This window comes from Pyrus communis, chromosome 17, assembly GCF_041283825.1.
Source record: "Pyrus communis isolate YQ-2024b chromosome 17, ASM4128382v1, whole genome shotgun sequence".
NCBI classification, from domain to species: domain Eukaryota; kingdom Viridiplantae; phylum Streptophyta; class Magnoliopsida; order Rosales; family Rosaceae; genus Pyrus; species Pyrus communis.
Genome location: NC_142581.1, coordinates 4,840,031 through 4,866,319, shown reverse-complemented (window position 1 = coordinate 4,866,319; position 26,289 = coordinate 4,840,031). Strand labels below are relative to the sequence as shown.

Genomic DNA, 26,289 nt, shown 5'->3' with positions numbered 1-26,289 from the left:
AGAAACGACCCTTCGGGATTACAGAGAATCAAGTTGTTCTTGTAAACATTTTAAAGTGAATCCAATTAAGCTTAAACGTCCCCAAAAATGAAATAAACAATATAAAGTTTAGAAACCAAGTAAACATATTTAAATACCAACCGAAAAGTGGAAAAGAGTTTATGTATCGATCAAATTGTACGTAACATTGCAATATTAGATAGTTGTACATAAGTATACAATCAATTGTATACATACGAGTAATTAGCTTGATGCGAAAGTGTTTGGATTAATATTTGAACGTTGAGCTTAAATAAAAGAAAGTCCAAGAGTGCCTAATTAAAGGAGACTTGCCCGAAGCCCAACACCGAGCCCAAACGAAAATTGAAGTCTTCTCAGCCAAATATAAGCCACTTGTTTACCATTGAAGTGACAACTGATGGAAACTAACCTACTACCAACCAAAGAACACTTTTCAGTGGCATTCCAAATAAAAAGCTGATGACTCGCTACCTTTCAGATGCTTTCGGGCAAGAATAAAGCTACATCAGCCGGGCTAATTTGCCTATAAAAGGAAGAAGAGGTCCCAGAGACAAGGACACTCAACCAATCAAACAAACAAACATACAAACTCTGCTATCAAGCCAGATTTGCATCCAAAAGTTGTAAGCAATCCAAATCTCTATCCTTTTCAGGATTATTCCCTACAAAAGCCATCTTTTGTTTAGTTTAAAGCTCTGCTATCTCCCCTACTGGTGTAGTATCGATTCCCTTATGTAAACTTGTTTATCATCCATCCTTTTTTAGCATATAAACCCCTGTTAATTCAAAGAGAAGTGATCGTAAAAAGTTCAACCTTGGCAGACAAGGTGAAATCTTGCCCGAAACTCTTTGTTTGTTTTCTAAACTTGTAGATCTATTACTTAATGCATTCTTCAGCATGTATTTAAGTCATTTCCATCAGTTTTCCGACTTTAAGAGTTCCACTTGCATCTAGATATGGTTAGTTTAATGGATATGATATCATTAAAATCAATCAAGAACCAAGTAAATGACTTAAAGGGATCTGGACTCCCTTCATTCGAACACACTTGTTCTACATCTGCTATATTGAGATAGCAATGGCAAGCCTAGCACTCAGTTTTGATTGCGAGCCTCAAGGCCTACACCTAAGGCCCCACAAAGGCACCTTTAAGAACTAACTTTGTCCTCTTCTTGTACCATATCAACAAGCAAGATCCCGACTACACATCCAAAATGCCAATCTCTTGGGGAGCTGTGCTGAGGTCCACGGATCTTTCTCTAGAGAAATCTTCGCCTGAACAAAAAGTATGACGTTCATATGTTATAATGTAAATAAATATTTGTTGTACTATCCATTCATATTATAAGACATAAACATATTACATCACGTGACTTTATTTGAGTACCACATGATAATTTTTCTGTATCTACTAAGATTTTATCCAAAAAACGGGTACTACTTTGAGATAAGTCAGAGGGGAGGTATAAACCATAAACACATAAGGCTCATAAGTTTACGTTGCGTGTCTTCCAACCGTTTTGATTCATTCATATTTTCTCTCTCACTTGGTTCTTTCCAAACTCCCTCCATGAAAACTCTGTTCTTCAACTCCTCTCTTTGGTAGGTCTCTCTAAATTTCTCCCAAGGCCTCAAACTTTCCTTTAAATTTTCACCCTCAAGTCTCAACCTTTCAAGCTTTTCCTTTGCCAGAAAAAAAACAGATCTCCGTATTTCGATTCCCTAATTTTGCTGGGTTCTAGCTGGAATTGGGTTCGAAATCTGCAGGTTTAGCGGAGATATGGTGATGTTGGGATTGGAGAGGTTGGTGGTGAACTTGAAATCCAAGTTGAGGTCTTTGAAGGTGAATAAGAAGCCTTACGACAAGATCGAAAAGAGTGAGAGCATGAGAGTTGAAATAAGGAGCAAGAAGGCCAGAAAGCTCATTGAAAAGACTATGCAAGTTGCAGATTCTCCCAAGTCTAAAACTTTTGCTTTTTGATTGTATATGTTTTAGACATCAAAAATACCAAAGCTAATGATTTCCTCCTTGTGTTGGGTAACTTACCCTCTTCGTTCAATAGAATAAAAGGTGATGAATTTGGGGTCTTCTCTTCTTGGTTCTTACAGTGCATCTCTCTCTTCCTCACTCTTCACACGCACACGCACACACAAACACAATCGCTCACAACCACATACACAATATTGCCATATCAAGAACACAAGGTGTGAATTTTACCAAGATTACAATTTTTGGAGAGAGGTTGTTCATTGCCCTCTATTTTGTTCTTTTCTTTTTCTGTATATGTCTAAGCTGAGCAACTAAGCATTGTTTATTCTAATCTAACGAAGAAACATTGTGATTTTTTTTTCTTTTGGTTATTGATTATAGATATCAAAAAGTCTTTATTTCTTATTAATAGACAATTGGTTGATTATAGATGTCAAAGCCTTTATTACTTATTAATAGACAATTGGATAATACTTGCATTCTCCTCTTAGGCAATGAGCTCATTCTCTCCACTTGCAAATAAAGTATCTTCACCGTAAAAACTTCATAATCAGAACCATTCAATCTCTTAATCTCTCTTTGAAGATCATCCATTAAAAAAAAAAATCATTTGAATTGAAGATTTTTTAGTCATCCAAGTGTAACAGATAAATCAACGGTTTGTCATGAATATACTACTTGATACCTACACTGCTCATTTATTTTGATACATTTAGATGATTAAACAATCTCAAATTCAAATGGTTTTTTGTAAACAAGATCTTCAAATAAAGATTAAAAGATTGAATAGTTCCGATTATAAAATTTTCACAGTATAGATACGTTATTTGTAAGTGTGAGAATGAGCTCATCCCCTAAAGGAGGAAGGGGACAGGAGGAATGCAAGTATTATCCTAGACTTTTTTTTTTTTTTTTCTTCTAGTGGGTAATTAAATCTCCAATTTAAATTTCCCTTTTCCCTTTCTATGGAATTCAGTAACAAACACTGAACCTAGATCGGTATTGTGAGTGACAAAGTGCAACATGGATGAAGCTAAAATATTTAGTCAACTTGCTTACACCCATATCTGCTATCATTTTCCATGAAAAACAATAAATAAAAGTAAAAATTCATGTCAAAATCAGCATGGTTTTTAATTTATCCCTTCTAAATTTTAATTGTGGGATGATGTAGGAAAGGGTAGTTGAGCAATTTCCTTCCATGCATTTTGTAAGGGCTTTTTTTAGAGTAGCGTTACACTTAACATCTATTTGTATCATCATTTGTACCATCTTTCTAATAAAGGTAGTACCCACTAACACACATGAGTCTCATCTCTATTAGAGAGATGATACAGATAATGATATAAATAGATAATAAAAATAGCATTTTTGCTTTTTTTTTTTTTTTTTTTTTTTTTTTATCCTCATGCATTTTGTGCATCTTCTTCTACAACCCACTACTATATTACAGATCCTTTTCGGATCTAAAAAAACGGAGGCTAAGAATCAAATGATTCAGGCCGTTGAAATTTCATTCAACGGCTACAAACAGGGATCCATCTAAAAGTTATAATAATTATAGCCGTTTAATCAAATTTCAACGGTCCGGATCATTTGATTCTTAGGCTTTGTTTCTTTAGATCTAGAGAGAGTCTATACTCCTATATATGTACACTACACAACACAATGTGGAAGAAATGCCATGTTATTACATCACCTCTAACTTAGAGCCACATGATAAAAAGCATTGGTGTTTGGTCAAGTTGGGTTAATTTGTTCGTTCTCTTTTCTACATTTATAAGTTGTTGTGAGTAAGATTAAGAAGAACACAACAGAATTAGGTCGCGGAATAAGACGAATGATAGAAGACAAAGAGGCCGAAAGTGAAGTCGTCTTGGCGTGGCAAATTGTTTGCCCATGAAAAATGAAGGTTTTAATTAATTTGATGGTCGACATCATGCACTGTTCATTTCGATGGCGTCTAACATAATTATTTCTTGAATAAATTACATAAAACTACTTCAACTATTAGATTATTAATAGTTTCATACCTCGTCTTTAAAAAGTTTTAATATCATACTTTATCTTCGAATTTGTTGCAATGTCATACCTTCCCGTCAGTTGTCTATCAATTCCTCTGTTAAATACTAACGTGGCTTGAGACGGAGCCCATTTTTTATTAAAAAATTATTAAAATAATAATTTACCCTTTAAAAATAAAAATAAAAAAACCCAAATCACCATCTTCCCCAACCTCCCCTTCCCTGCAATCCAGATCCCATCTTCCCCAAACCCACTGTGCACCCATCCTCCACCTCCTCCTCCTCACCCACCCAGCAACCCATCTTCCCCAACTCCCACTTTCCTGCAACCCAAATCCAAAACCACTCCCAAACCCAAATCCTCAAACCCAAATCCTCAAACCCTAATTGCATCCTCCTCTGCAAGCACTCGTCGTTGGCCACCCTCGACCTACTCATCCTCATTCTCGTCCTCTTCTCCGGGACCACCCTGTTTTCCTTGCCTTGCTCCTGAAACTCCGGCGCTGGAAGGTGACTGGGTCTTTGGATCGAAGGATGCAGCGCCAGGAGGAGGAGGAGAGGTGGCGATGGGGGAGGAAGTTGGAGGTGGCGGAGCCACTCTCAGAGAAGTCGTAGAGGAGGGAGGCTTTGAAGGATTTGAGGGAACGGACGGAGGAGGAGGTGGAGAATGGGTGCGCAGTGGGTTTGGGGTATACGGGAGGGGGAAGAAAGGGGTGGGTTTTGGGGAAGACAGGATCTAGGTTGCAGGGAAGGGGGTTTGGGAAGATGATGATTTGGGGTTTTTTCTTTTTTGTTTTTTTTTTAAAGGGTAAATTATTATTTTATTAATTTTTTTAATAAAAAGTGGGCCCCGTCTCAAGCCACATCAGCATTGAACAGAGGAATTAACAAACAACTGACAGAAGGTATAACATTGCAACAAATTCGAAGATAAGATATGACATCGAAACTTTTTAAAGACAAGGTATGAAACTTTTAATGATCCAATAGTTGAAATAATTTTATGTAATTTACCCTTTTTTTTTTTATGATCAACTCCACATATTTTTTTTTTAAATATGATTTTTACTATATTTTTCATTCCATATTTGTATCACCTTTTTGAAAAGCAACTTGACATTTTCAATGGCGCCTAACTTTCTCAAAACTACTACTCTTACCACATGTTTTCATACCACATTTTTTGAAAAGCATCTCCACATTTTTCATGCCACATTTGTATCATACGTCTAATAGAAATATAACGTACATGTGCTGGTGGGTCGTACCTTTATTAGAAAAGTCGTACAAATGTGATAAAAAAACAAAAATATTATTCTTACCATTTATATTGTGGCATCTCTCTAATAGTGACACAACCCATCTATTTTTTATCATCTCTCTCACACTGATAGAACCCACGGGTGTGGTGAGCCCTATCTCTATTAGAGAGATGGTACAAATGAAGATACAAATAAATGGTAAATATAGTACTACTCTATGCAAAATAGGCTTTTTAGCCAAAATAGTCCCTAAGATTTGTATAACACATCACTTTGGTTCCTGAGATTTAAAATCAAAAGAAGTGGTCCCTGAGATTTAAAATCAATAGAAGTGGTCCCTGAGATTGTCCACCATCCATCATTTTGGTCATTTTGTTAAAAAACTCCGTTAAGTTGAGGGTATTTTTGTCAAATCAAATTCCCCACATGCTTTTTCACCATTTTCTCTCATTTCTTTGAAAAAAAAATACTCATATGTTGCTGATTTTGGCAGTGAAATCAACTCTTCAACTATTATTAAAAACAATTTGGCGTCGAACTCAAGTAAATCATTGCAAACGATACTTGACTTTTTCCCTTTCGTTAATTTTTGGAAAAAAGTGTATAGTATGCAGACTTGAATATAATGAAATGGATGGTTCAAAGATTCCTTACCGATTTCTGATTTTCAGTTTTAGTTTTACACCAAACGAATCTCTATCACCCAAACCCCCAATTCAAAAACCCTAATCACTTTTTCCTTTTTCTTTGTCAACTGCCAAGGACGAATTGACGAGAGACATGAGGACTTTGGTAGAAAAGACGAGAGATGAGTCAAAACGGGTGAAAAACAAGTGGAGAATTTGATTTTACAAAAATACCCTCAAACTTAACGGAGCTTTTTAACGGAATGACTAAAATGATGGATGGTGGACAATCTCAAGGACCACTTTTATCGATTTTAAATCTTAGGAACCAAAGTGATAATTATGCAAATCTCATGAACCATTTTGACTAAAAAGCCTACAAAATATAATAAGTGTAGCATTACCTTTATTTTCTCACTACGTATAGGGCAAATGTTGTCCACACAAAATATCACACAGAGATAGGCTCTAAAAAGATTTTCATCTTTTTTTCCTAATAGGTGAATGAATGAATCATAGGTGATATTGGACCACATATAAATGTGAAACACATGAATATTTATGACAAATTCACACGACTCAAACATCATGAATGTTGTTTTCTACCACAATAAATTTCTGGCAAATGACAAAAACACACGAATATTCATGACAAACGTGAGATTTCATTTGATATTCCACAAACGCGAGGTTTCTGTCTTCAAACATCAAACGAATACGGATGAATAATCACAAACATGAATACGAAGCATCCCAGAGCAAGAAAATTGTTCCTCCCATTCCTATTGCATTTTTCATGGGGTCAACATTGACTAGACAACCTCTAAGAAGCAGAGCTTTAAAGAAAAATACAATACACATTGAATATGATTTGAGGTGCAGTTAACAATTTGCGGTGTTAATAATAAATTTTAACGTGGGGTGTGTTCAACAATGCGTGAGGTGCTACCTTTTGCTTTTCTTTCGTGTTTTTTTGCCATTGAAGGTGTTAAAAATAAAATAGAAAAATTAGCATCGCTTCTCTAACAACGGTTAATGTTAATTAAAAAAAAATTAAAATTCAAACTATAAAAAGACAAAAGGATCTCATAGCCTATCGACGTTAATGTCGAATGCTCGGCGAAAGAGTATAGACTATTAGAATAGTAGATATAAAGAACACTCACTACCAATTCTGATGACCTTTTAAGCCCCCTGTGAAAATACTAGTTCACAAGCACAACATCTGCATTTTCATAACTCGATTAAGGATTGAGGCCTTCTTGATGTTTTATATTTTCGGAGATGCATATCAATAGCTGTGAAGGTAGAGCCGTCGGAGGTCCTTGCAGTGAATGCATGTCCAGGGAAACAAAGGAGGGTCCAGGCAGAAGTTATGGATGCACCGAATGCGGCAGACGTCACAACTGAACAGAAGATCTACAGGTTCCCGCTGACGACATACAGAACAAGCAGTTGCTGATATGGACTGTTTATCACCAGAAGAGAATAAAAAGAAAAGGCTCGATTAAGCACCCAGACAACCAAATCAGCAAAAGATTTAACCATACAATGACGAGAACGAACACTTGAAAAGTTTTAGCAAGAGTCAGCAGTGGAAGAATAAATGCAAAAGAGCTCTAAAGGCAAACACTTGCACACACATTTCTTGGACAATCCAAGCAGTTCTTGCACACCCCACACATTTCCAGATTATCCAGGTAGAATTTCTAATTTGGAGACACATAATGTTTGCACAGCTATCGGAAATGTAAGGAATGACTTTTCTTTCGACTTCAAGAAGAGACATGTCCAAACAGAGGAGAAAGAAATTTTTAAGTAAGTTGGGAGATAGATATTGTCATTTGGTAAGGTAGAAAATCAAGATCTTATGACTTTCCAGATCCTTGTAATCTTTTCCTTTGATTTTTCATGTCAACCTGATCGTACTAGCGTGTTTTTGCACTCTTCGTCCATGTTTAAATTAAGATGGCTTAAAATCATCAAAGCATGTTATTACAAAAATGCATCATAAACGCTTTTTCATTTCGGTCAAAAACATCAGTTCATTCAAAACAAAAACAGGCCAAAAGGCAGATTCCAAAGATCCATTTACAAACACTAAAATTGCCTGATATCGAAGAATGGAGATTGAATTCTTCTGGAAAGGCATTAAATTGAACAGATTGAAACCTCATACACAAATAAGCATTGTAGGCAGGCCTAAAATGTGCACTTTACTACTAGCACTCAGACAATGTCTAATATAAAGTTTTAACAATAAAACAAGGAGGTTTACATACCGGAGCAGAAAAATTGGGTGGTCCTCGGTAAGTAGGCACTGGTATGTCCATTTTCGGGGCAGATGGAATGGTTTGGGAGTATATTTTCTGATCAATCATGTCTGCATCATCAACCTTGGTAATGCTTGTAAAACTAGCCTTGCATAAGGGGCAAGTTGAATTCTTTCTCTTTGAACTCTGCACACACCATAAACGACTTATGAATTCCGTGTCCTCAAATAATATCAACAAAGAAGAGAAAAACACTAAATCAATTGAGTTCATGGGAAGGTTAACAATCTTTGAAACCAGAATAAAGAAAAGTATTTCAATTTGGGTAAACGCAGAGAATATTTAAAATTTTTGAACAATCAGAAATTATACAATTGTTAGTGAACAAGAACACGTACCATCTGACCAGCCCAGTTTTCAATGCATGAGTAACAGAATCGATGACCACATGGCAAAATTCCTCGAATTGAACTATATTCTGTCCAGCATATTACACATGATAACTCCATCGAAGGAATTTTGGTGGCAGCTTCAGTCTCAAATCTGCTTTCAGATTCGTCTTTTGAGTTCTCAACTTCAAACCATTCATCTCGGGGAGTTTCCTCCAGAGCAGTTGGTTCATCCTCAACTGAAATATTTGGATGCTTGGAAGAAGATGGGTGATTCCGATCAGCCTCCTCAACACCTTTCAGACCATTTCTGATTCTTCTTCCAATGCACAAGCCATTATCAGTATCTCTTTCAGTTTCCAGTATATTATCATTTCTTTCTTCATCTGAATCATCAGAAAGGACTGTGATTACATCATTACATGTACTCTGAAATCTGGTTGGGTGGCACTCTTGATCATACTCTGAGAGTTCCGATTCTACCATATGTCTATCAATATTCTTTTTTATAAGCTTCCTTCCTTTACGTGAAGTTCCAGCCATGCTGCTTTCCTTACCACTGAAAATGTTTCTTTTAGCTCTCACCAAATGGGTGGAAGACTCTTGAACCTTCTCCTGCGAGTAAAAGACACAATGACGTTAAGATTGCATCATGGCAGCGATTAATCACAATTATCCGATTTTGAAAATTTAAACGCTTATAGAACATTACTTAGAAAAGCGAAGCTTAATTTTCTATATGCATAAAACTTATCCACAGACATATACAAGGGAAGACCACCAGAGGCAAAAGAACGAAAAAATAAAAGTAAAAAAAGGGACACAAAAATTCAGTTCAATCGATTACCTCCCTTCTAAGTGATATAGTTAGAGGAGGATCTTCAAGACAGTGCCTGCTACTTGATCGCAGTTCTTGCTTCGAATTCCGTCCATCATGCTTCTGCTTTGCCTTATGAGAACTGCTGTTTTCTTTAAACGCAGGAAACAAATTCTACAGAAAATTCACATAGAAAAAGCACAGTCAGATCCTCCATGTCTGTCAAACTGAGAAAAACTGAAATGCTTCAACAAAGGAATTCTGCAGCATACATGCAAGACAACATTATCATAGAATAAGAGTGTGAGGGATAAAGACAGATTTTTACAGAAGCTACCTCATCCAAAAGACGTGATTCAGCCAAAAGATGACGGCGAGAAGCTCCACAGTCCGAATCAATAATTTTTACCAAGTCATCACAACCATTTGATTTGTCCGAAAGCGCATTCCATTTTTTCGATGACTCATCCACTGTAACAACAGGTGGAGGTTCTAAGAGTAAGGGTCCGACTTCCTGTCCACTGCAAAGAATTGAAACCCAAGAAGTATAGGTCCCTGATTACAAATCTACTTTGCAAGTCAAAAATATAAATTAGGCAGCGGCAAGCAACAAGATGGACTAATCCGAGAGTAATACCTCAATTTATCAAACAGCTAAATCCCAGATTTAATCACCTAATTGCTAACACCTAAGAGTTCCCAAACCAAGAAATGTTGACACCTAATTAGCTCACTGAAGCTACCACGTCACCATTCAGAGTCTCAATTTCAAAGAAAGCAATCATTTTTACACCTTAAACTTAAAAAAATACTAACAACCCAGATGTAATCTTACATATTATTATGTAAAATAAGGGGAAGTCAAGCAATTTTTCCATACCATCTCAAAGTGTAAGGACGCTCAGGTACTCTTTTTCCTTGCTTTATGCACTCCTCAATCCACCGGTGGTTGACAACTTTCATGTCAAACTTGTTAGCCAGTTCGTACTTCCTCCCTTCGAATTTCCAACACACCTAATCACCCAATATTAACAACACGCCTCCATAAACACAAAATACAATCACATTGCCTAATTAGAACAGAAAATACATCGAAACGGGTTCGAAGAAAACCAACCAAGTGAGTGGTCGATCGAGACATCGCGCCGACATAGCTCGCACCGGCGCGAGAAATGAGCTTGATGAGGTTGAACCGCTCCGAGCCATGGTACCCGCTCACGGTCGCGATCACGGATTCCATGCCCTGAATCGGTGACCCCATGGCCTCTGCAAATACACAAACAAACAACCACTTCAAAAACTGGGTCTTTTTAAAACGACACAGTTTCGAGCCAAATCTACTGGTTTTCGAATTACTAGATCTTGACGAAGCTTCAGAAGAATCCTAATGGTATAATCATACTAATATGCTTTGAATTGAGCTTAATTGAAGTTGAGAGAGAGAGAGAGAGAGAGAGAGAGATTGACTGGGAGATTGGGGGAGGCGAAGCGGGTGGCGTTGTTCTGCCAATGAAAATGATTTGGCGGGCAACTCGAAAATTTTGAAATTTCGGCAGCAGCGAAGCGTTTATGAATGCCGCGGATGACGGCCCTGCCTTTACTTATGGGCCGCTCAAAAGAATGGCTCCTGTCCTATAATTTATTTTGTTTTTTCTTCAAAACAAAAATTAAAATACAAACAAATTAGTAAAAATATTCCGGTCTGGTGGTATTACTCTTCACTTGAAAGTGAAAGGTTTTAGGTTTGAATCTCATGGATGGTGAATTTGATATCAAATTAGACTACCTATTGTGTGGTTTAGCCGAACCCCGCATACTTAGTAAAAGTAAAATGGCCTTAATTAATAAGAGGAGGGGGAGTTCGGCTAAGCGACACAATGAGCAGCCTAATTTGATATTGAATTCGTCATCCACGAGATTCAAACCTAAGACCTCTCGCGTACAAGTGAGGAGGAATACCACATTATTGCTAGTCCATTGTGAGGCTAAGCTTATCCCTACCCTTAGTGTAGATATTACTGTTTGTTCCCAAAAAATAAAAAATAAAAAACAAAGAGTTCATAAAAATTTTAAATGATTTATTATATTAACACTCCACATATTATTAAATAAACCCCGCATACTTAGTACACCTCACATTTGTTTTTCAATTAGAAATTATTTTCATACACCCCCACGTACTTGCTCATAATAATCTCACATCCCACATTTTAAACATACACTTTACATTTTCTGCATACACCCTACATTTTCTATACACGCCAATTTCTTCAAATCTTATTGTACTTATTTTTAATTTTGATAAAATGAATCTAGCTACCCAGCTGTTCCTAGGTTAATTACTTCTAGGATAATGATTAGTAGTAATAATTATCACTTTCAGGCTAATTACTCGAACGCATCAAAATCATTATCCTCTCAGTTTGGATGAACCTAATCTTATAAGAATAATTAATATTATAACTTTTGAAAATTGTTATTAGCACTCTAAAAATCTTATTTGGCACTCCAAACTTTCTATAATTATAAAGAAAAATACACTTGTGAGGAGTGTAGAATAAGATTTTTGGAGTACTAATAACAATTCCCTAACTTTTATCAAAAACTTAACAGATACTCCTTCTTAGCCGACTTAGTACTGGTTTGGTATTGAGGTGCTTTTATAAAAAGTGAGTATCAAAAAAAGTTGAGCTCAAAAAAGTGTTTGGTAAACACTTAAAAGCAGCTTATTTTCACAGTTTTGGGTGAAAAAAAAGCTGAAAACGTGAAGCAGTAAAAATGAGCTTATTCTCACAACACAGCAGAAATAATTTTTTTCCAAAGCACAACAATACCAAACCAGCCCTTACCACAATGCAAGAAAGCAGGGTTCCAATGACAGTGCCAAGGTTTGTCACTAATCACCATTTCACTCACATTTACAAACACTGGTTTTTATCTCATTTCGTTTTCTTTTTCGAACTGAAAATTTTGCAGAGTTGCTGCTTTCTGTCCATGAGATTGAATTGTATCTCCAAATTTGTGGGTAAATTATAAGGTGTCTAGACCTGTAAATATCTTAAAGCCTCTATGTCCATGAGGGAGGAACCTTCTATGAAGTGCATCCATTTTCATCTTTCTAAGCTTGTGTTATTTGAGTATTTATCAATAGTAGCCAAAATTTAACGTCTAATTTCATTAATGTCATTTTGTTTATAAAATATTTCAAATGTAGCAGAAAAACCACTTAAATAGACTTAAATATCCTCAAAATTAAAACCAAATAACAAAACCCTATTAAATCAGAATTTAGGAAAAATGAGAGACCACGATGTCATAGGTTCCCAGCCAATACCAATGAAATCAGCCAATATCCAAAACCAATGAAATTGTCAGTAGCCTTCAAGATTTCAGTTATACTAAGATCTTTGATTTCATTGGTATTGGCTGGGAACCCTCTGACATAGTGGTCTCTCATTTTTTTTTAAATTATGATTCGATAGGGTTTTGTTATTTGGTTTTAATTTTTAGGGTATTTAGGTTTATTTAAGTGGGTTTTCTGCTATATTTGAAAGATTTTCTCAATCAACATTTTTGTATTAATAAACATTTCGTAATTTTGATTCGAAATCTTTCTTCTTCTACTTTTTTTTTTTTTTCTTTTTTTGTCATCTTTTTTAGGTGTGTTATTGTACCATTGTGTTACCAAGTTGATAGTATATATGGGTGGAAAAGACCAGATTCTTTGGTTCTATTTCAATATGTCATATCCGCCAATAATTGTCTTTCTTTGGGATGCATTCTCTAAATGATACTCGCATGTCGCACCCTCTTAGTTTAGCTCATGTGAAGCTTCCAAAAACATTGATTTCGTGTTTCATTTGTCAAAAATAATTTTTCTCAATCAACATGTTTGTAGTTTCGTTATCTAGGGTTTTGTTCAACAATGCTGGGTGGAAGGGTTTTGATAGTTGAAGAAGATAAATAACACGTTAAAAGTGATTTGTGGTTTAACCATGTCGCCGGCCATCAATAGCCGGAAGCCCGATCTATGGGAGTGAGCGATTTGAACCCCAGTGGAAGGTGGCCCAAACACTATCGTGGCAAGCTGACCTAACCCATATTTGTGGTATATGGCTCGGAAAAACAGAGTTCTGTTATACATTTGACTTCCCTTTTTGGCATTAACGTACATTTGATTTCATGCAGTATCTGTGCTCCCCTTCTCGTTTGGGTCCAATTTAGTTGCTCAAACATGAATGATTGTAGAAACTGGAAAGACTAAAGTGTGACTGCAAACATCTTTCTTCTCATTTGAATATCTAATACAAACCGTATCCGGTTGCCTGTGTCACAACTAATGGCAGAATACCCCGGTTAATTTTTGTTCCCCAACCATAAACGAAAAATCGAAGAAAAAAGCCGAAGACCAGAAAAGGCCCCAACAAATACATGTTATTCAAGGTAGCAGATGATTGGAGATTCAGAGGAAATTTTGAGAAATTTTGGATATCCTAACTACTACCCTATTTCTGGAGAATTTTTTGGTTCGATGACTTGAGCTCATCTTCGAACAGGGTTTCCCCCTCCCAGTCCTCGAGGTGGTGGTGCCTCGTACCCACTCCCACCACGAGCCGGTGGTGTTGTTGCAGAACCATAATGCACATTGCCTGTGGGGATATGTCCTTGAGGACCACCACCAGCAGCTCTAGACTGTGTATCATAGTTGACACCCCGGGTTGGATCATAACCAGGCACTCTTTGCACTTCGTAACCCGGTCTCTGTACATCATATCCAGGTCTCTGTGCGTCATAAGCGGGTCCTCTCTGTGGATCATAAGCAGGCCCTCTCTGTGAATCATAAGCATGTCCTCTCTGTGCATCATGAGCAGGTCCTCCTGAAGGATCATAACCAGGCCCTCTTGGTGCGTCATAACCAGTCCTTGCAAGAGGTCCAGATTGAGCTCCAACTAATGGAGGAGTCCCTGTGGCAGCAGCACTGCCAGCACCAGCAGCAACAGGCGCAGCCGCAGCCGTAGCAGAAGGGAAGGGGGCACGTCCCTGATATACATTATACAGTGTAACAGCGTATAAGTTTTCATTTGCATCACTCTAGAGGCAGTGAGGAAAATATGTTTCAACTGAAAACATATGATTTGAGCAGGACAGCAAGACTTCTTAAGAGTTTATCAGCAGCCACATTCAACAAGGTTTTACAGGCCATACCTTCTTGATTATTTTTCAAATCACCTACTATAGAACTAATTTTACTCAAGTTACGTGCAACCGAGATTCCCAACCAAAATTCTTATCAGTTTGGCTTTGAGAGAGCGAAGGCTATGGATATACAGAACTGAATTTAATATTTGATTTTTGCGGCTAATTTGAAGTTGTATTGGTGTTCCAATAGAAAGGGAGTGGTAAAACACAGCACGATTGTCACCTGCGTATTCTTTTCCTAAAGATACTTTTAACTCTAATTTACTTTCTGGCAAGGAATAACTTTGGGGAAAAATGCAAGCAAAAATAAAAGATTTTTGACAACCACTGCCACAATTTCTAGCATCCATGCACTAATGATTCATAAAATGAAAAACTGAGCTTGAAGTATTTTCATAAAGGCTTCAGTGGTATTGACATAATGATAATCTATTTTGATTGGTAAGCAGTAGTCTTGTGTTAATAGCATGTGGACAAATAAGCCATTGATGTCACCAACACACACTATACTCTTGCAAACAGCCAATCCCAGTTGAAACAACTGGGACTTCAACAACTAACATGGTAAGGGATAAACGAAAAGAATAAGATGAAAAGCTAACAAAAGGCTAGATGTGGAAAGATCGCATACCTGTTGAACACCGTAGCTATCTTCAAAAGCATTTTGTCCTATAGCCTGCCCAGTGGCCTCGTTCTCATTATTTCCCGGGGTTCCATAATATGGGGCACCTACATTTCATTGCCACAGAGAAGCCAACCACAATGCATATAAAGATCAAGGCAAACAATAAACAAGGGTATCCAAATGTCCTCGAATACAAAATGAAGTAAATTTACCAGTTCTACGATCAACATTAGAATTATTCAGTAACTCTGCTCGGAGCTTTTCCACCTCCCTAGCCATGGTAACATAGTTCTTCTCCATGACCTGAAGTGATTCAAGGTGGCTGCTGTATAATCTCTTTTCATAGTCATATGTATCCCTGCACAATTCCAACCAACAGAAAATGTCAATCGGTTTTTCAAAACGGAAAACACGCAACAAGCATTGAAGTTTGAAGTCACAAAAAAATAGAACATAAGCACGAACCTGCATAGCTGATATTCCTGCCTCAGTCCATCAAGCTGTGCAACCAAAGCCGGAATCTGCTGCACATCTGCATGAGTCCTCTGAAGATCCTGCCCGAGTTGTTGCACTTTGGTGATGAGTTCTTGCCTCGAAACAACCAAGCTCTGGGCCTCGGCTCGAGCCTTCTGTAGCTCCGCCTTAACAGGCTCAGCCGACTTCAGGTCAGCTTCCATCTTAGCTATACTATCCACAAGGCTACTCATCTGCTGTTCTCTCTCAGACTTGATAGCTCCTATCTGGGCATGTAATATCTGCAACTCATGTTGGGCACCCGCCAGCTCTTGCCTCAGGCTTCCGTGGGTGGCGGCGAGCCTCTGGTTCTCCACCACAAGCCTCTGCATCTCCACATGTTGTGCAGCCAGCTTCTGCTCCATAACTTGTGGAGGAGGTAACATATCAAACGGAGGATAGGCGCCATGGGGCGGCCGCATCCCCGGGCCAAATGGGTCCGGTCCGGAGAGCGGCCGACGCATGTGAGCCGGCGGAATTCGACCTTTGCTTCCCATTTTTCCCGAATTCACCCTAACTTTCCTAACAAATTACAAACTTTTCTGCACAATCAAAACCACACAATGAGAATCGCAAACATTTTGCTTTGAATTTATAAAATTGGTTTGCTTTCAACAATCGGGTTTCTTTCTGTTATCGATCTTGATTTCGAATCCGTCCAATCTCACGCCCAAAGTGAAGTTTCCGATTCAGACCTAAAAGTGATTGGCTTTCGAGAAAATTTGGGGAAAGAAAAAATTAACCAGTGGGAAAGTGATACTTACTTGATGAATGGTTGACAGAAAATTTGGTCTTCTGTGGCGAAAATTGAAGTGCCTTTCGTGCTCTGTTGTTCTGCCCTAGTGAGAGAGTCGAGAGGGAATGATTGATTATACGAAGCAAGAAGAGAAGATCACCTCCTGTGCAACTTTTTTTGGCACCCTTTTTACTTTTCACAGCACTTTTTTTTTTTTTAAATTTTGTCCCTCAAAGAGAATAAATTAGAGCAAAAGCAATACTCAAAAGTTAACAAGATTACGTGTAAAGTGAAAATACGTGTGAAAAACATTGTATTTTTTTGGAAAAATGATTCTCTTCTTTTCTAATCTTAATTTTCTTTTCTCTTCTCTTATTTGAAGAGTTACAATTTAGTGACGTCAACATTTTATATTAATTTTTTTTTAAAAATAAAAATATGTGATAGGAGATGAACAAAAGGGATGAGAATAGGAGATGAAAAATTCTACTCTATTTTTCTTGGAGATCAACAAAAAATTAAAATAAAAGGCCTGCCCTAAATTTGAAGGGCCGAATTATTCCTCCCAAAATTGTTAGATAGTCCAATGGGCTTCAAATGATTCCCACCATAAAATTTTAGTCCTCCGTCAGATGTGGAGTCAGTAAGTTGAGCCAGTGCACACCCATTGTGCTGAAAAGCAAATTTCTTTGTTTACAAGTTACAGTAGTTTAAAATATTGTCAAGTTTGATCACATCTAGTGTTGATATTGAAAAAAGAGGTATTCATCAATTTACCTTCTAAATTTGTGATCATTGGCCAATTTTCGCCCTCAACTTTAATTTTGACCAATTTCCCACTTCATAATTAGTCAATTCCCCTCTTAGTCAATTCCCTTCTCAACTCTCATAATTGGTCAATTTGCACTCTATTCTTAATTTTTTTAATTTTCCATTTATTCTTCTATTAAGTAGGTATCCATATGACTGCATTTAAAAGGCAAAAAAAAAATTTCAATTTGCACCCTACTGTCATTTTCCCGTTAAGTAGGTTTCCCTACACCTTAACAGAGGTAGACGAGGTCGAGGGAGGAGGCAATGGGGTGTGGGCAGCTGCAAACTGCAAAAGCAGCATATCAAATGGACTGGGCTGCAAACAGCGGAGGAGGGAGGTGTTGGCGCCTGTCACGGGCTCGGCTTGGAGAAAAGGAAGAACAAGAAAAAGTTCAAAGAAAAGGAAGAAGATAGAAGCTGTAGGAAAAATGACTTTTTCGCCCTTTAAAGGCAGTCATACTGATATTTACTTAACGGAAGAATAGATGAAAAATTAAAAAATTAATAGTAGGGTGTAAATTGACTAATTATGAGAGTTGAGAGGGAAATTGGCCAAAATTAAAATTAAGGGAGGAAATTGACTATTTATAAGAGTTGAGGGGAAAAATTGGCCAAAATTAAAGTTAAGGGAGGAAATTGACCAATCCTTACATATTCAGGAAGGTAAATTGATGAATACCTCTTGAAAAAAAAAATACTGGTAGAAGCTTGAAGTTCGAATATCCTCCAGTTTGATGAGATCTGATACATATATTGTACTTGACCAGTTATCCTTCTCTCTTTTTTTTTTTTTTGGAAACAGTTATCCTTCTCTTTTCAATAATAAAAAAAGTTTGAAGTTCCCTCGTTGTTAACAACATTCGATGCATGCCAAATTACATCCAATGCAGGATTTTTACTTGTTGGTAGCCTCAGCCACCTACTTTAGGAACACTAGCCAATGATGCTTGAATCTTCTCCTCTTCAAATGACAAATCCACCAGATTTCCTTGCAGATAATTCTCATAAGCTGGCAAATCAAAATGTCCATGCCCACACATTGCTGTGAGAATCACTTTGGCTTCTCCGGTCTCTCGACATTTCTGAGCTTCCCTGATGGTGGCAGCTATGGCATGTGTTGGCTCTGGCGCTGGTATCAATCCTTCGGTTCTAGCAAATTTTATAGCACCTGCAATGGAACACACACAGAAGTTAGAACCATAATCGAATTCTATAACTTCACTACCACACGCCAAGCATATATATTCATGGGAAGTGATTTTCGCACAATCTTTTTCTCCTTTTAAACATCCATGTCCCTTTGTTGTTCTTCAGTATTCAATCCGAACGCAATAGATACCAAGGAGTTACGTGAGGAGAAAAGGGTGTGCAACAATCACTTTCCATATTCATAGCTCCAAAGTTGGTTCTTATACCATGGAAAGTAAAGTTAAATTACCTTGAAAGCACTCAATCGGGGGAATTGAAATTGCTTCCATGTAACCCAGTTCGTAGACGTGTGAAATTAACGGTGACATACCATGGTAGCGCAATCCCCCTGTTTAATAAATAGGGCAAAGTTGAACATGAAGAAGTAAATTTCAATGAGTTGATAAAGCTCTGAGAGAACCAGTAAGTAATTACCAGCATGAATTGGGTCAGGGATGAAGTCGTGCCCAAGCGTATGCATCTTCATTAGTGGAGTCATCCCCGCTGTATCGCCATAATCATATGTGTATACGCCTTTAGTTAACGAAGGACATGCTGCAGGTTCAACTGCTCTAATTACAGGGTTCATTTTCCCTTTCAGCTTCTCCCTGATGAATGGGAAACTGAGCCCTGCAAAATTGGATCCTCCACCAGTACATCCTATGATAACATCCGGGACTTCACCTATCGCCTCCATTTGTTTTAGACACTCCTCTCCTATTACTGTCTGGTGAAGCAAAACATGGTTGAGAACACTTCCTAGACAATATTTAGTATCACCATTCATAGCTGCAATCTCCACGGCTTCAGAAATAGCTATTCCCAAACTTCCGGGGCTGGATGGATCGATTTGAAGGATTTTTCTACCTGCTTCGGTTAGGGTGGATGGAGATGGGTATACCTTTGCACCCCAAGTTTGCATCATCAATCTGCGATATGGTTTCTGATCAAAAGATGCACGCACTTGCCACACCTATAAATACTTAGAATAAGTGAGACATGCATGAATTATAATGATGAAAACTAATGTTTTGGCAGAGAAGTATGGCATAACTCAATATGTTTTGCTTGAACCAATTTTGACGCCAGGCAAGAATAATGTGAGTGGCATCATAAAATTCATATGCGTGCTTCGGTGTGTGAGTATGCAAAAAGGCAATTTAAAGGTTAAGGTTTTGTTACCTCACACTCAACATCAAATAAGGTGCAAGCAAAAGCCAATGCACTTCCCCATTGGCCAGCTCCCGTTTCTGTCACGATCTTCTTGATTCCTTCTTGTGCATTATACCACACTTGTGGAACTGCAGAGTTGGGCTTGTGTGATCCAGCCGGGCTGACACCTTCATACTTGTAGTAAATTCTGGCGGGTGTGTCAAGAAGCTTCTCCAACCTCTTGGCCCTATATACAACTGAAATGATAAGACACTTCCAACAATTTTACAGGAAGAATAAGTTACAGAAAAAACGAAGTTGTTAGGCATGCTAGCTGAACAAACCTAATGAGAGGTGATGGGCGCCAAAGCTTGTATACATCACGAACTTCATCTGGGATATCTATGAATCTTTCGTTGCTTGCCTCCTGCTTAATCAACTCATCGGGAAATAGAGGAGACAAATCTTCAGGTTTAATCGGTTCAAAAGTCTTGGGATGCAATGGAGGAGGTGGTTTTACAGGAAGGTCTGCAATCAAGTTATACCACTGTCGGGGGATTTCAATTGACTTCGAATCGGCATTGAGAGATGCTCTTGCTCTACAGCCATTTGAAAGCCTCAGATGCATAGGCTTTCTATCAAGTGCAATAAATCCAAGCCATTTCTTCTCAACTGAAGAAATACAAGTAGTTAGAGGAAATACCAAGAAAGCAATACTGAAACATCGTTAATAACACTAGAGTTAACTCAACCGCTGAAAGGTCGATGAAATTTAGCTCATTCCATTTTTATGTTTGATTAGTCATAAAGCGTGCGTTGTATAAGCATAAAAGTCGAATATCGCTTCTACAAAAAATAATATTCATACAATCGAATCACCGATCCAATATATGATTTTTCCACAAATCCATGCAAAGATTCCATATTTTCAGCAGCAACATAACTTCAGATTAATTTTTAGCAGCCATAACTTTTGTTTATCAATCAAGTAGTTGAAAATCAGCTGAAATTCGAATCCCAGAAACCAAAAGTGCTCAAGAGTTTACCTTTAGTGTGTGGGGATGATGAAGGTTTAGTGTGAATTGAATTTGCAGTGAAGAGACTTTGAGTGGCCATACTTTCCTGGAAGTTCAGGAATCTTAGCTATGCAAACACTGAAGTAAAAGTAGTGAGAACATTAGGAGGATTGAGATTAGGGTTTTGACTCAGAAATTCGGGAGATTGAAAAACATGAATTAAAATTTTTTTTTTTCGCAGGTAGTGGAAGAATATAATAATAGCCTTGGTTGTATGAATTAAATTTGACTTTGACGTTGGAAGGCGCCGCCCGGCTTCTTGTAAGAAAAAGGCGGAAAAGCCGGATCCTTTTTTTAGGGTTCAAGTGGTCTCATCCGTTTATCTTATATCGTGCAATCAGTTTTCGTTAAATATTATTTAAATTTAATTTTATATTTTGAAATGATTTCTGACCGCACGATATATGATGAACGGATGAGATCACAAGATCTTTAGGGTAAGGATCCAACGGGGATCATTATCCGAAAAAGGCCACCTTTTTTAATTTTCCAATACGTCGGGAATAGTTTTTTGAGTTTCGAAAAAGGTCACCTTTTCTAATTTTCCAATTCGTTGTGAATAGTTTTTTATTTTTTTATTTTGTCAAATATTAGATTTTGTTAGATTAAATATTAGATTAATTAACGATAGAGTTTAAACCCACACTATCATGCAAAAGTTCAATACATTTTCACCACTGTAATAAAAGGCCACATGTATACATAATTGAACCATATTATTACTAGTTTATTGTGAAATTAAATTGATCTCTTTTTTTTTTTAATATAAATAGTATTGTTTGTTAATAAATAAAAAAATAAAAAAAAAACTCAGATTTCATGTGGGTGCATTGAAATTCTACCCTACTCTCTCTCACACACACACACTTGATCTTAGAGCATCTTCAAGAGAAGCTCTAAATTTTTCTTAAACTAGAACAATGTTAAAATAATTATTTTAGCTACTCTGTTTAACTTTCTGCTTAACTTTTTATCTCTAAGAGTACTCTCTATATAAACAAACTTTGCATATTTTTTATTATTAATAATGTTAGGAAGACTAAAATTTTAAACTAAATTTGCAAACCAAATGATGTGTCACCAATAGAAAATAAACACGTTAATCAACATTTAAGTAATAATTCAATCATTAACGTCTACAACATTTGGTTTCCAAAATTTAGTTTCAAAATTGGTCTCCTTAGCATTACCCTTAAAAAAAAGAGTAATGTTAGAGAAACCAAATTTGCAAATCAAATGGTGTGGTTATAGATTATTGGATTATTAACTAAATGTCAATTAATGTGCTTATTTTTATTGGTTACACATCATTTGGTTTAAAATTTTGGTCTCTTTAATATTATTCTTAAAAGCAAAAATGTAAGGGAGGCCAAATTTGTAAACCAAATTATATATCACAAATGGAAAATAAGCACGTTAATCAGCACTTGACTAATAATTCAATCATCAACAACCACATTATTTGCTTTACAAAATTTTGATTAAAACTTTAGTATCTCTGACATTACTCTTTTTAAGAAACACATTCTTTCTCTTCCTTTTCTCCCTGGTTCATGGATCTATCATTAAGTTTAATTAATTTTTTAACATTTAGCAATAAAATAGGGACTCCATAAATTTGAAGAGTAATTGCTCACTTTGTTATTGTATAAGGATGTGCTATTCACACATCATTTTTTACTTTTTACACAGCTCTTATTAATTTATGTTTTTTGATCTTATTCAATTTATCTGATCTGACGGTCCCATTGTATAAGGGCTCGTATTCGGGTACTCCTCCTAGGGTGCAGACCTTATCCTCTCACCTCAAACCCAAAACTTAGCTTTCTCGCTGCAGTCACGGGCTCCTTGCTCTGGCTTAGGGTCGGCGGCAGCCTCCTCCACCCCTTTTCTCTTCCCGTCATCTCCTTCTTCAATTTCACCTTGCACTCATACGTTTCTGTTGCATCTCTTTCTCCTCCCTTAACCAGTGACCCTTTTTTTTCCCTCTGCCCCCCATGTCTCTTGCACCTCCGCCTAACCCCATATGTACATCTCATATTTTTCACCAGTACCCCGGGCGCTCAACTTCGCCTCTCTTTCCCACCGTTTTTTTTTTTTTCCTTTCTGACAACCCTCCAATTTTTATTGGAGCTTCTTCCTAGACCCATAATATAACCTCTTATTTTTAGCTTTACTTGTGATTTAGGTTAGGATTTATGGTTGTGGTAGGTCTAAGCCATATCCTACTGCTCGTTTTCCATTGTAGTTGTGCGCTACTCCGCCAATATCATGACTAGGCCGCCTTACCTGGTATGATCTATGGCGTTTCGTCTTCTTATGACTGCTATAAATCTCTCCAGAAGTGATTTTGTCCTCACCATGAAGACTTGTTGGTTGATGGTTCCATTATTGGATTAGTTAGTTTTTTTTTTTTTTACTTTGTGTTGTTTTGTGCTGCATACGAGGCTGCATTGTATCACTTCAGCGAGTGATTGAAAACGTTTTTAGAGAAAATATTTTTGTGTTCCAAAAGAACATAAGTGATGCTTTTTGTAAGAAGCACTTCAAGTATTTTTTTGAATTTCACTTGCATTTACACTCAAGATTTATTTTAAAAATAATTTCACAAAAAAATGCTTTTGGTAATTTAAAAGCCATTCTTCTTTATGAAGATAAAGGTTTTAATTTAACTCTTTAAAATAGAATTTAAAATGATTTTAGGGCTTTTATTGGAGATGCTATTTAGCCGACAACGTACGAAATATATACGCTAAAAAAAAAACGTGAAGTTAGCGCAACCGACCCAACCAAAGTAGGCCCCACCTTTGCCTCCCCAATTTTCCCTTCACTTTTCTTTGTTCCCACTTCCCAAACAGCTTTCAATTAGAGAGAGAGAGAGAGAGAGAGAGAGAGAGGCGGACAGAGAATCAAACCTCATCCAGCTTTGAAGTTAGGGGTTTTGCTGTCACCACCTACCCAATTCCAATTCCTAATCGTCTGATCAGGTAATTCGCCCTTTTATTCCGACGATGTTTAGGGATTTTGCTTTCACCTTGTTTAGGGTTTTGATGATTGAATCTCGAATTTTTTTAATATGTACGATCCAAAGTTTAGGGCTTTTGTTTTTTGAACGGAAATTGTTGTAAGATAAAGTTTGATTCTGACAAAGAACCCAATTTGTTATTTAGGATATTTAATCGTTAATTTCTGCAGATTAATTTGGAAAAAGGAGGCATTTTTATTAAATTACTTGCAAAAAGATTCGAGTTTTAATTAAATTTTGTTCTTGAGGTGTTTTTGCGAGGATGATAATTTGAGATTTTCAATTGTGTGTGATCCAGGTATAAGATTTCTGGTTGCAAGGCCTTCTTAGTCAATAGCCAAGGTTCATGTCTGAGCTCGACGTACAAATTCCTACTGCCTTCGGTATGTTTAATTTTTCGTTGGATAAGGCATTCGTATATGTTTGTATGCGTGCTGCACTTGCTCGTATTCAAATTCGTTTAAGATTATGTGGTTTAGTGATTGAAGACTTTGATGCATAGATGCATAATGATCGTTTTTAAAGATTCCAATTTTTTAGGCCGGTGTATTTGGTAGAAGTAGTTTCGATGCGATGTTTAGTTTCCGCTGGAGTTGTTCAGCATCCCAACGTATCTCATCCACCTTAAGAAACCAAGCCAAACTGACCCGAAATTGGTTGTTTTCTGACACTAAATGGTTTGGTTAGGTTATCATTTTTGTGAACATGAGTGGATTGGACATCGGTTCAGTTTCTGGTTTTTGCACTGTAAAACGTGATTGAAATGCTTCTGTGGATGCGCACTGGTTTTTATCCATGTCAATCCCTAAGTCAACAAGTACTATTCAACAACACAACTAGCCTGATCCACCAAAGAAACCGAACCAAACTAGCCCAAAATGGTTGTTTTGAAAAACTAAATATTTGGATTGGTTATTATTTCTATGACCATGAAGCCATCAGACATTGGATCACGTGTCCGGTTTATGCACTATGAAATCTGATTAAATCTAATTTGAATGTTGATATTTTTATAGATCCGTTTGCTGAGGCAAATGCTGAGGATTCAGGTGCTGGGACAAAAGATTATGTACACGTTCGTGTTCAGCAAAGAAACGGTAGGAAAAGCCTGACAACCGTGCAGGGACTGAAGAAGGAATTTAGCTACAACAAAATCCTCAAGGACCTTAAGAAGGAATTTTGTTGCAATGGTACAGTTGTCCAGGATCCAGAGCAAGGGCAGGTGCGTGTTTAATTGTTAAACCTATAACGCAATATTGTCTAATGGCGTTCTGTAATTGTTTTCTAAGTACCGTATTGTTGGTCATAAGCAGGTCATTCAACTTCAAGGTGATCAACGAAAGAACGTATCTGCCTTCCTCGTCCAGGTAGTCACCCTCCACTTAATAATAATGTTAAATGTTCTATAGGCCGACTCGACAGGTTATTAATCTGCTTGCTTAATTATTATAAGTATCGTTTCTCAGTTTCTTTTTATCTTTTCTACAGGCTGGCATTGTGAAGAAGGACCACATCAAGATTCACGGTTTCTGAGCTGCTTCGTTCAAGTCTCTGCACAATCCTGTCTATCATCGGAGTCCTTGATATTTGCATATTATCGCATCCAAGTTTGACATGTGCAGTGTGTTTTCGGTTTGTTATAATTTTCAAGTACCTGTGTAATGTGTCGTCGTTATGGAATGTATGACAAATTCTGTTCGTGGTTTTGAAAATATTGTAACTTTGTACTTTGTCCTTCATTCCATTGCTTGAATTCCACTAAATTAGTTTCTTGGCGTTGGAAATTTACATCCTTCAGACGAACAGTAAAGAGAATACATGCGATGATCCACCGACTTTTTGTCTCTGCAAGGGGAAGCTCCCCACCAACACAAAGCACCCAAACTTCCTCCACCCGTTTGCACTTGTGATCTCGTCTGCCTTCTCTACTCTGACATCCGTTTCATCACCCCCACTAATCCTCGCTTCTGCCTCCAGCACCCATCTCAAATTCTCAACAATTGCCGAGCTCAAGCCTACGCTAACCACTTTCTTGCTGTATGGGTTACGAGCTTTGAACCAAGTGAACCCGGTACGCCCGTTCATATCATCCTTTGCGATTTGCATGGCGATACCAGAGCCACTTCCCTTTGCACGTCTACGCTCACATTCACAACGTTCCCTTCATGGTTAACCTTCCCACAAGAGCAGATCTCTTCCCACCATTGCTCGAGAGCTGGGACGAAGCGGGACGAAACAGACCATAATCTTCGTTGCTTCTTGAAACTCCGACGTGTAAACGATGGTCAGTATCTTATCTTGTGGGTACGGCAGTTTCGACACCTTTCTGCGCTTGCATAAGCCCCAGCAAGACGCGTCGTGTGCTTCTGCATCTTCATCTGTAATAGCATCAAGTGGATGAATGGAAAGGGTGGAAAAAGGCCTTGTCACATACACATCTTTGTGTGTCTGTGAGTTATGAGTGGCTTTTCAAATTTAATCGACTTTTTTCCTTACGAATTAAGGAATGAAGTTGTTTGGTGCCATATTTGTAATACAACTCACTTTAAATTTTAGTGC

At 37.4% G+C, this 26,289-nt stretch overlaps 4 protein-coding genes across 8 annotated transcripts; 1 reads left to right on the top strand and 3 right to left on the bottom strand.

Annotated features, from left to right (window-relative positions):
* Positions 1–7,010: 7,010 nt before the first annotated feature.
* Positions 7,011–10,992, bottom strand: LOC137709216 (zinc finger (C3HC4-type RING finger) family protein / BRCT domain-containing protein). 3 transcript variants are annotated; one of them, XM_088688669.1, is made up of 8 exons: positions 10,871–10,992; positions 10,521–10,669; positions 10,284–10,417; positions 9,741–9,924; positions 9,434–9,577; positions 8,596–9,201; positions 8,207–8,383; positions 7,011–7,392 (listed from the first exon to the last, which is right to left on the bottom strand). In XM_088688669.1, the coding sequence occupies exons 2-8, from the start codon at positions 10,662–10,664 to the stop codon at positions 7,216–7,218; spliced, it is 1,566 nt and encodes a 521-aa protein (XP_088544795.1). In that variant the 5' UTR covers positions 10,665–10,669; positions 10,871–10,992; the 3' UTR covers positions 7,011–7,215. The 3 variants fall into 3 exon arrangements, with proteins under 3 accessions (XP_088544795.1, XP_088544796.1, XP_088544794.1); XM_088688670.1 differs by having other exon boundaries at positions 10,760–10,978; XM_088688668.1 differs by lacking the exon at positions 10,871–10,992 and having other exon boundaries at positions 10,521–10,807.
* A 2,679-nt stretch (positions 10,993–13,671) lies between these two features.
* LOC137708117 (protein FLX-like 2) lies at positions 13,672–16,708 on the bottom strand. The gene is made up of 5 exons (XM_068447109.2): positions 16,505–16,708; positions 15,693–16,282; positions 15,440–15,585; positions 15,234–15,331; positions 13,672–14,443 (listed from the first exon to the last, which is right to left on the bottom strand). Exons 2-5 carry the CDS (start codon positions 16,235–16,237, stop codon positions 13,946–13,948), a joined length of 1,287 nt encoding a protein of 428 aa, XP_068303210.2. The 5' UTR covers positions 16,238–16,282; positions 16,505–16,708; the 3' UTR covers positions 13,672–13,945.
* Positions 16,709–17,971: 1,263 nt separating this feature from the next.
* TSBTYPE2 (tryptophan synthase beta type 2) lies at positions 17,972–20,966 on the bottom strand. 2 transcript variants are annotated; one of them, XM_068447698.2, is made up of 6 exons: positions 20,676–20,966; positions 19,974–20,301; positions 19,660–19,876; positions 18,913–19,450; positions 18,728–18,826; positions 17,972–18,457 (listed from the first exon to the last, which is right to left on the bottom strand). In XM_068447698.2, exons 1-6 carry the CDS (start codon positions 20,743–20,745, stop codon positions 18,201–18,203), a joined length of 1,509 nt encoding a protein of 502 aa, XP_068303799.2. In that variant the 5' UTR covers positions 20,746–20,966; the 3' UTR covers positions 17,972–18,200. The 2 variants fall into 2 exon arrangements, with proteins under 2 accessions (XP_068303799.2, XP_088544554.1); XM_088688428.1 differs by lacking the exon at positions 20,676–20,966 and adding an exon at positions 20,498–20,521.
* Positions 20,967–22,487: 1,521 nt separating this feature from the next.
* LOC137707538 (protein translation factor SUI1 homolog) lies at positions 22,488–25,469 on the top strand. Of its 2 annotated transcripts, XM_068446424.2 has the most exons (5): positions 22,488–23,692; positions 24,029–24,113; positions 24,747–24,952; positions 25,044–25,097; positions 25,219–25,469. In XM_068446424.2, the coding sequence occupies exons 2-5, from the start codon at positions 24,077–24,079 to the stop codon at positions 25,261–25,263; spliced, it is 342 nt and encodes a 113-aa protein (XP_068302525.2). In that variant the 5' UTR covers positions 22,488–23,692; positions 24,029–24,076; the 3' UTR covers positions 25,264–25,469. The 2 variants fall into 2 exon arrangements, with proteins under 2 accessions (XP_068302525.2, XP_088545236.1); XM_088689110.1 differs by lacking the exons at positions 22,488–23,692; positions 24,029–24,113 and adding an exon at positions 24,412–24,641.
* The last annotated feature ends 820 nt before the right edge of the window (positions 25,470–26,289 follow it).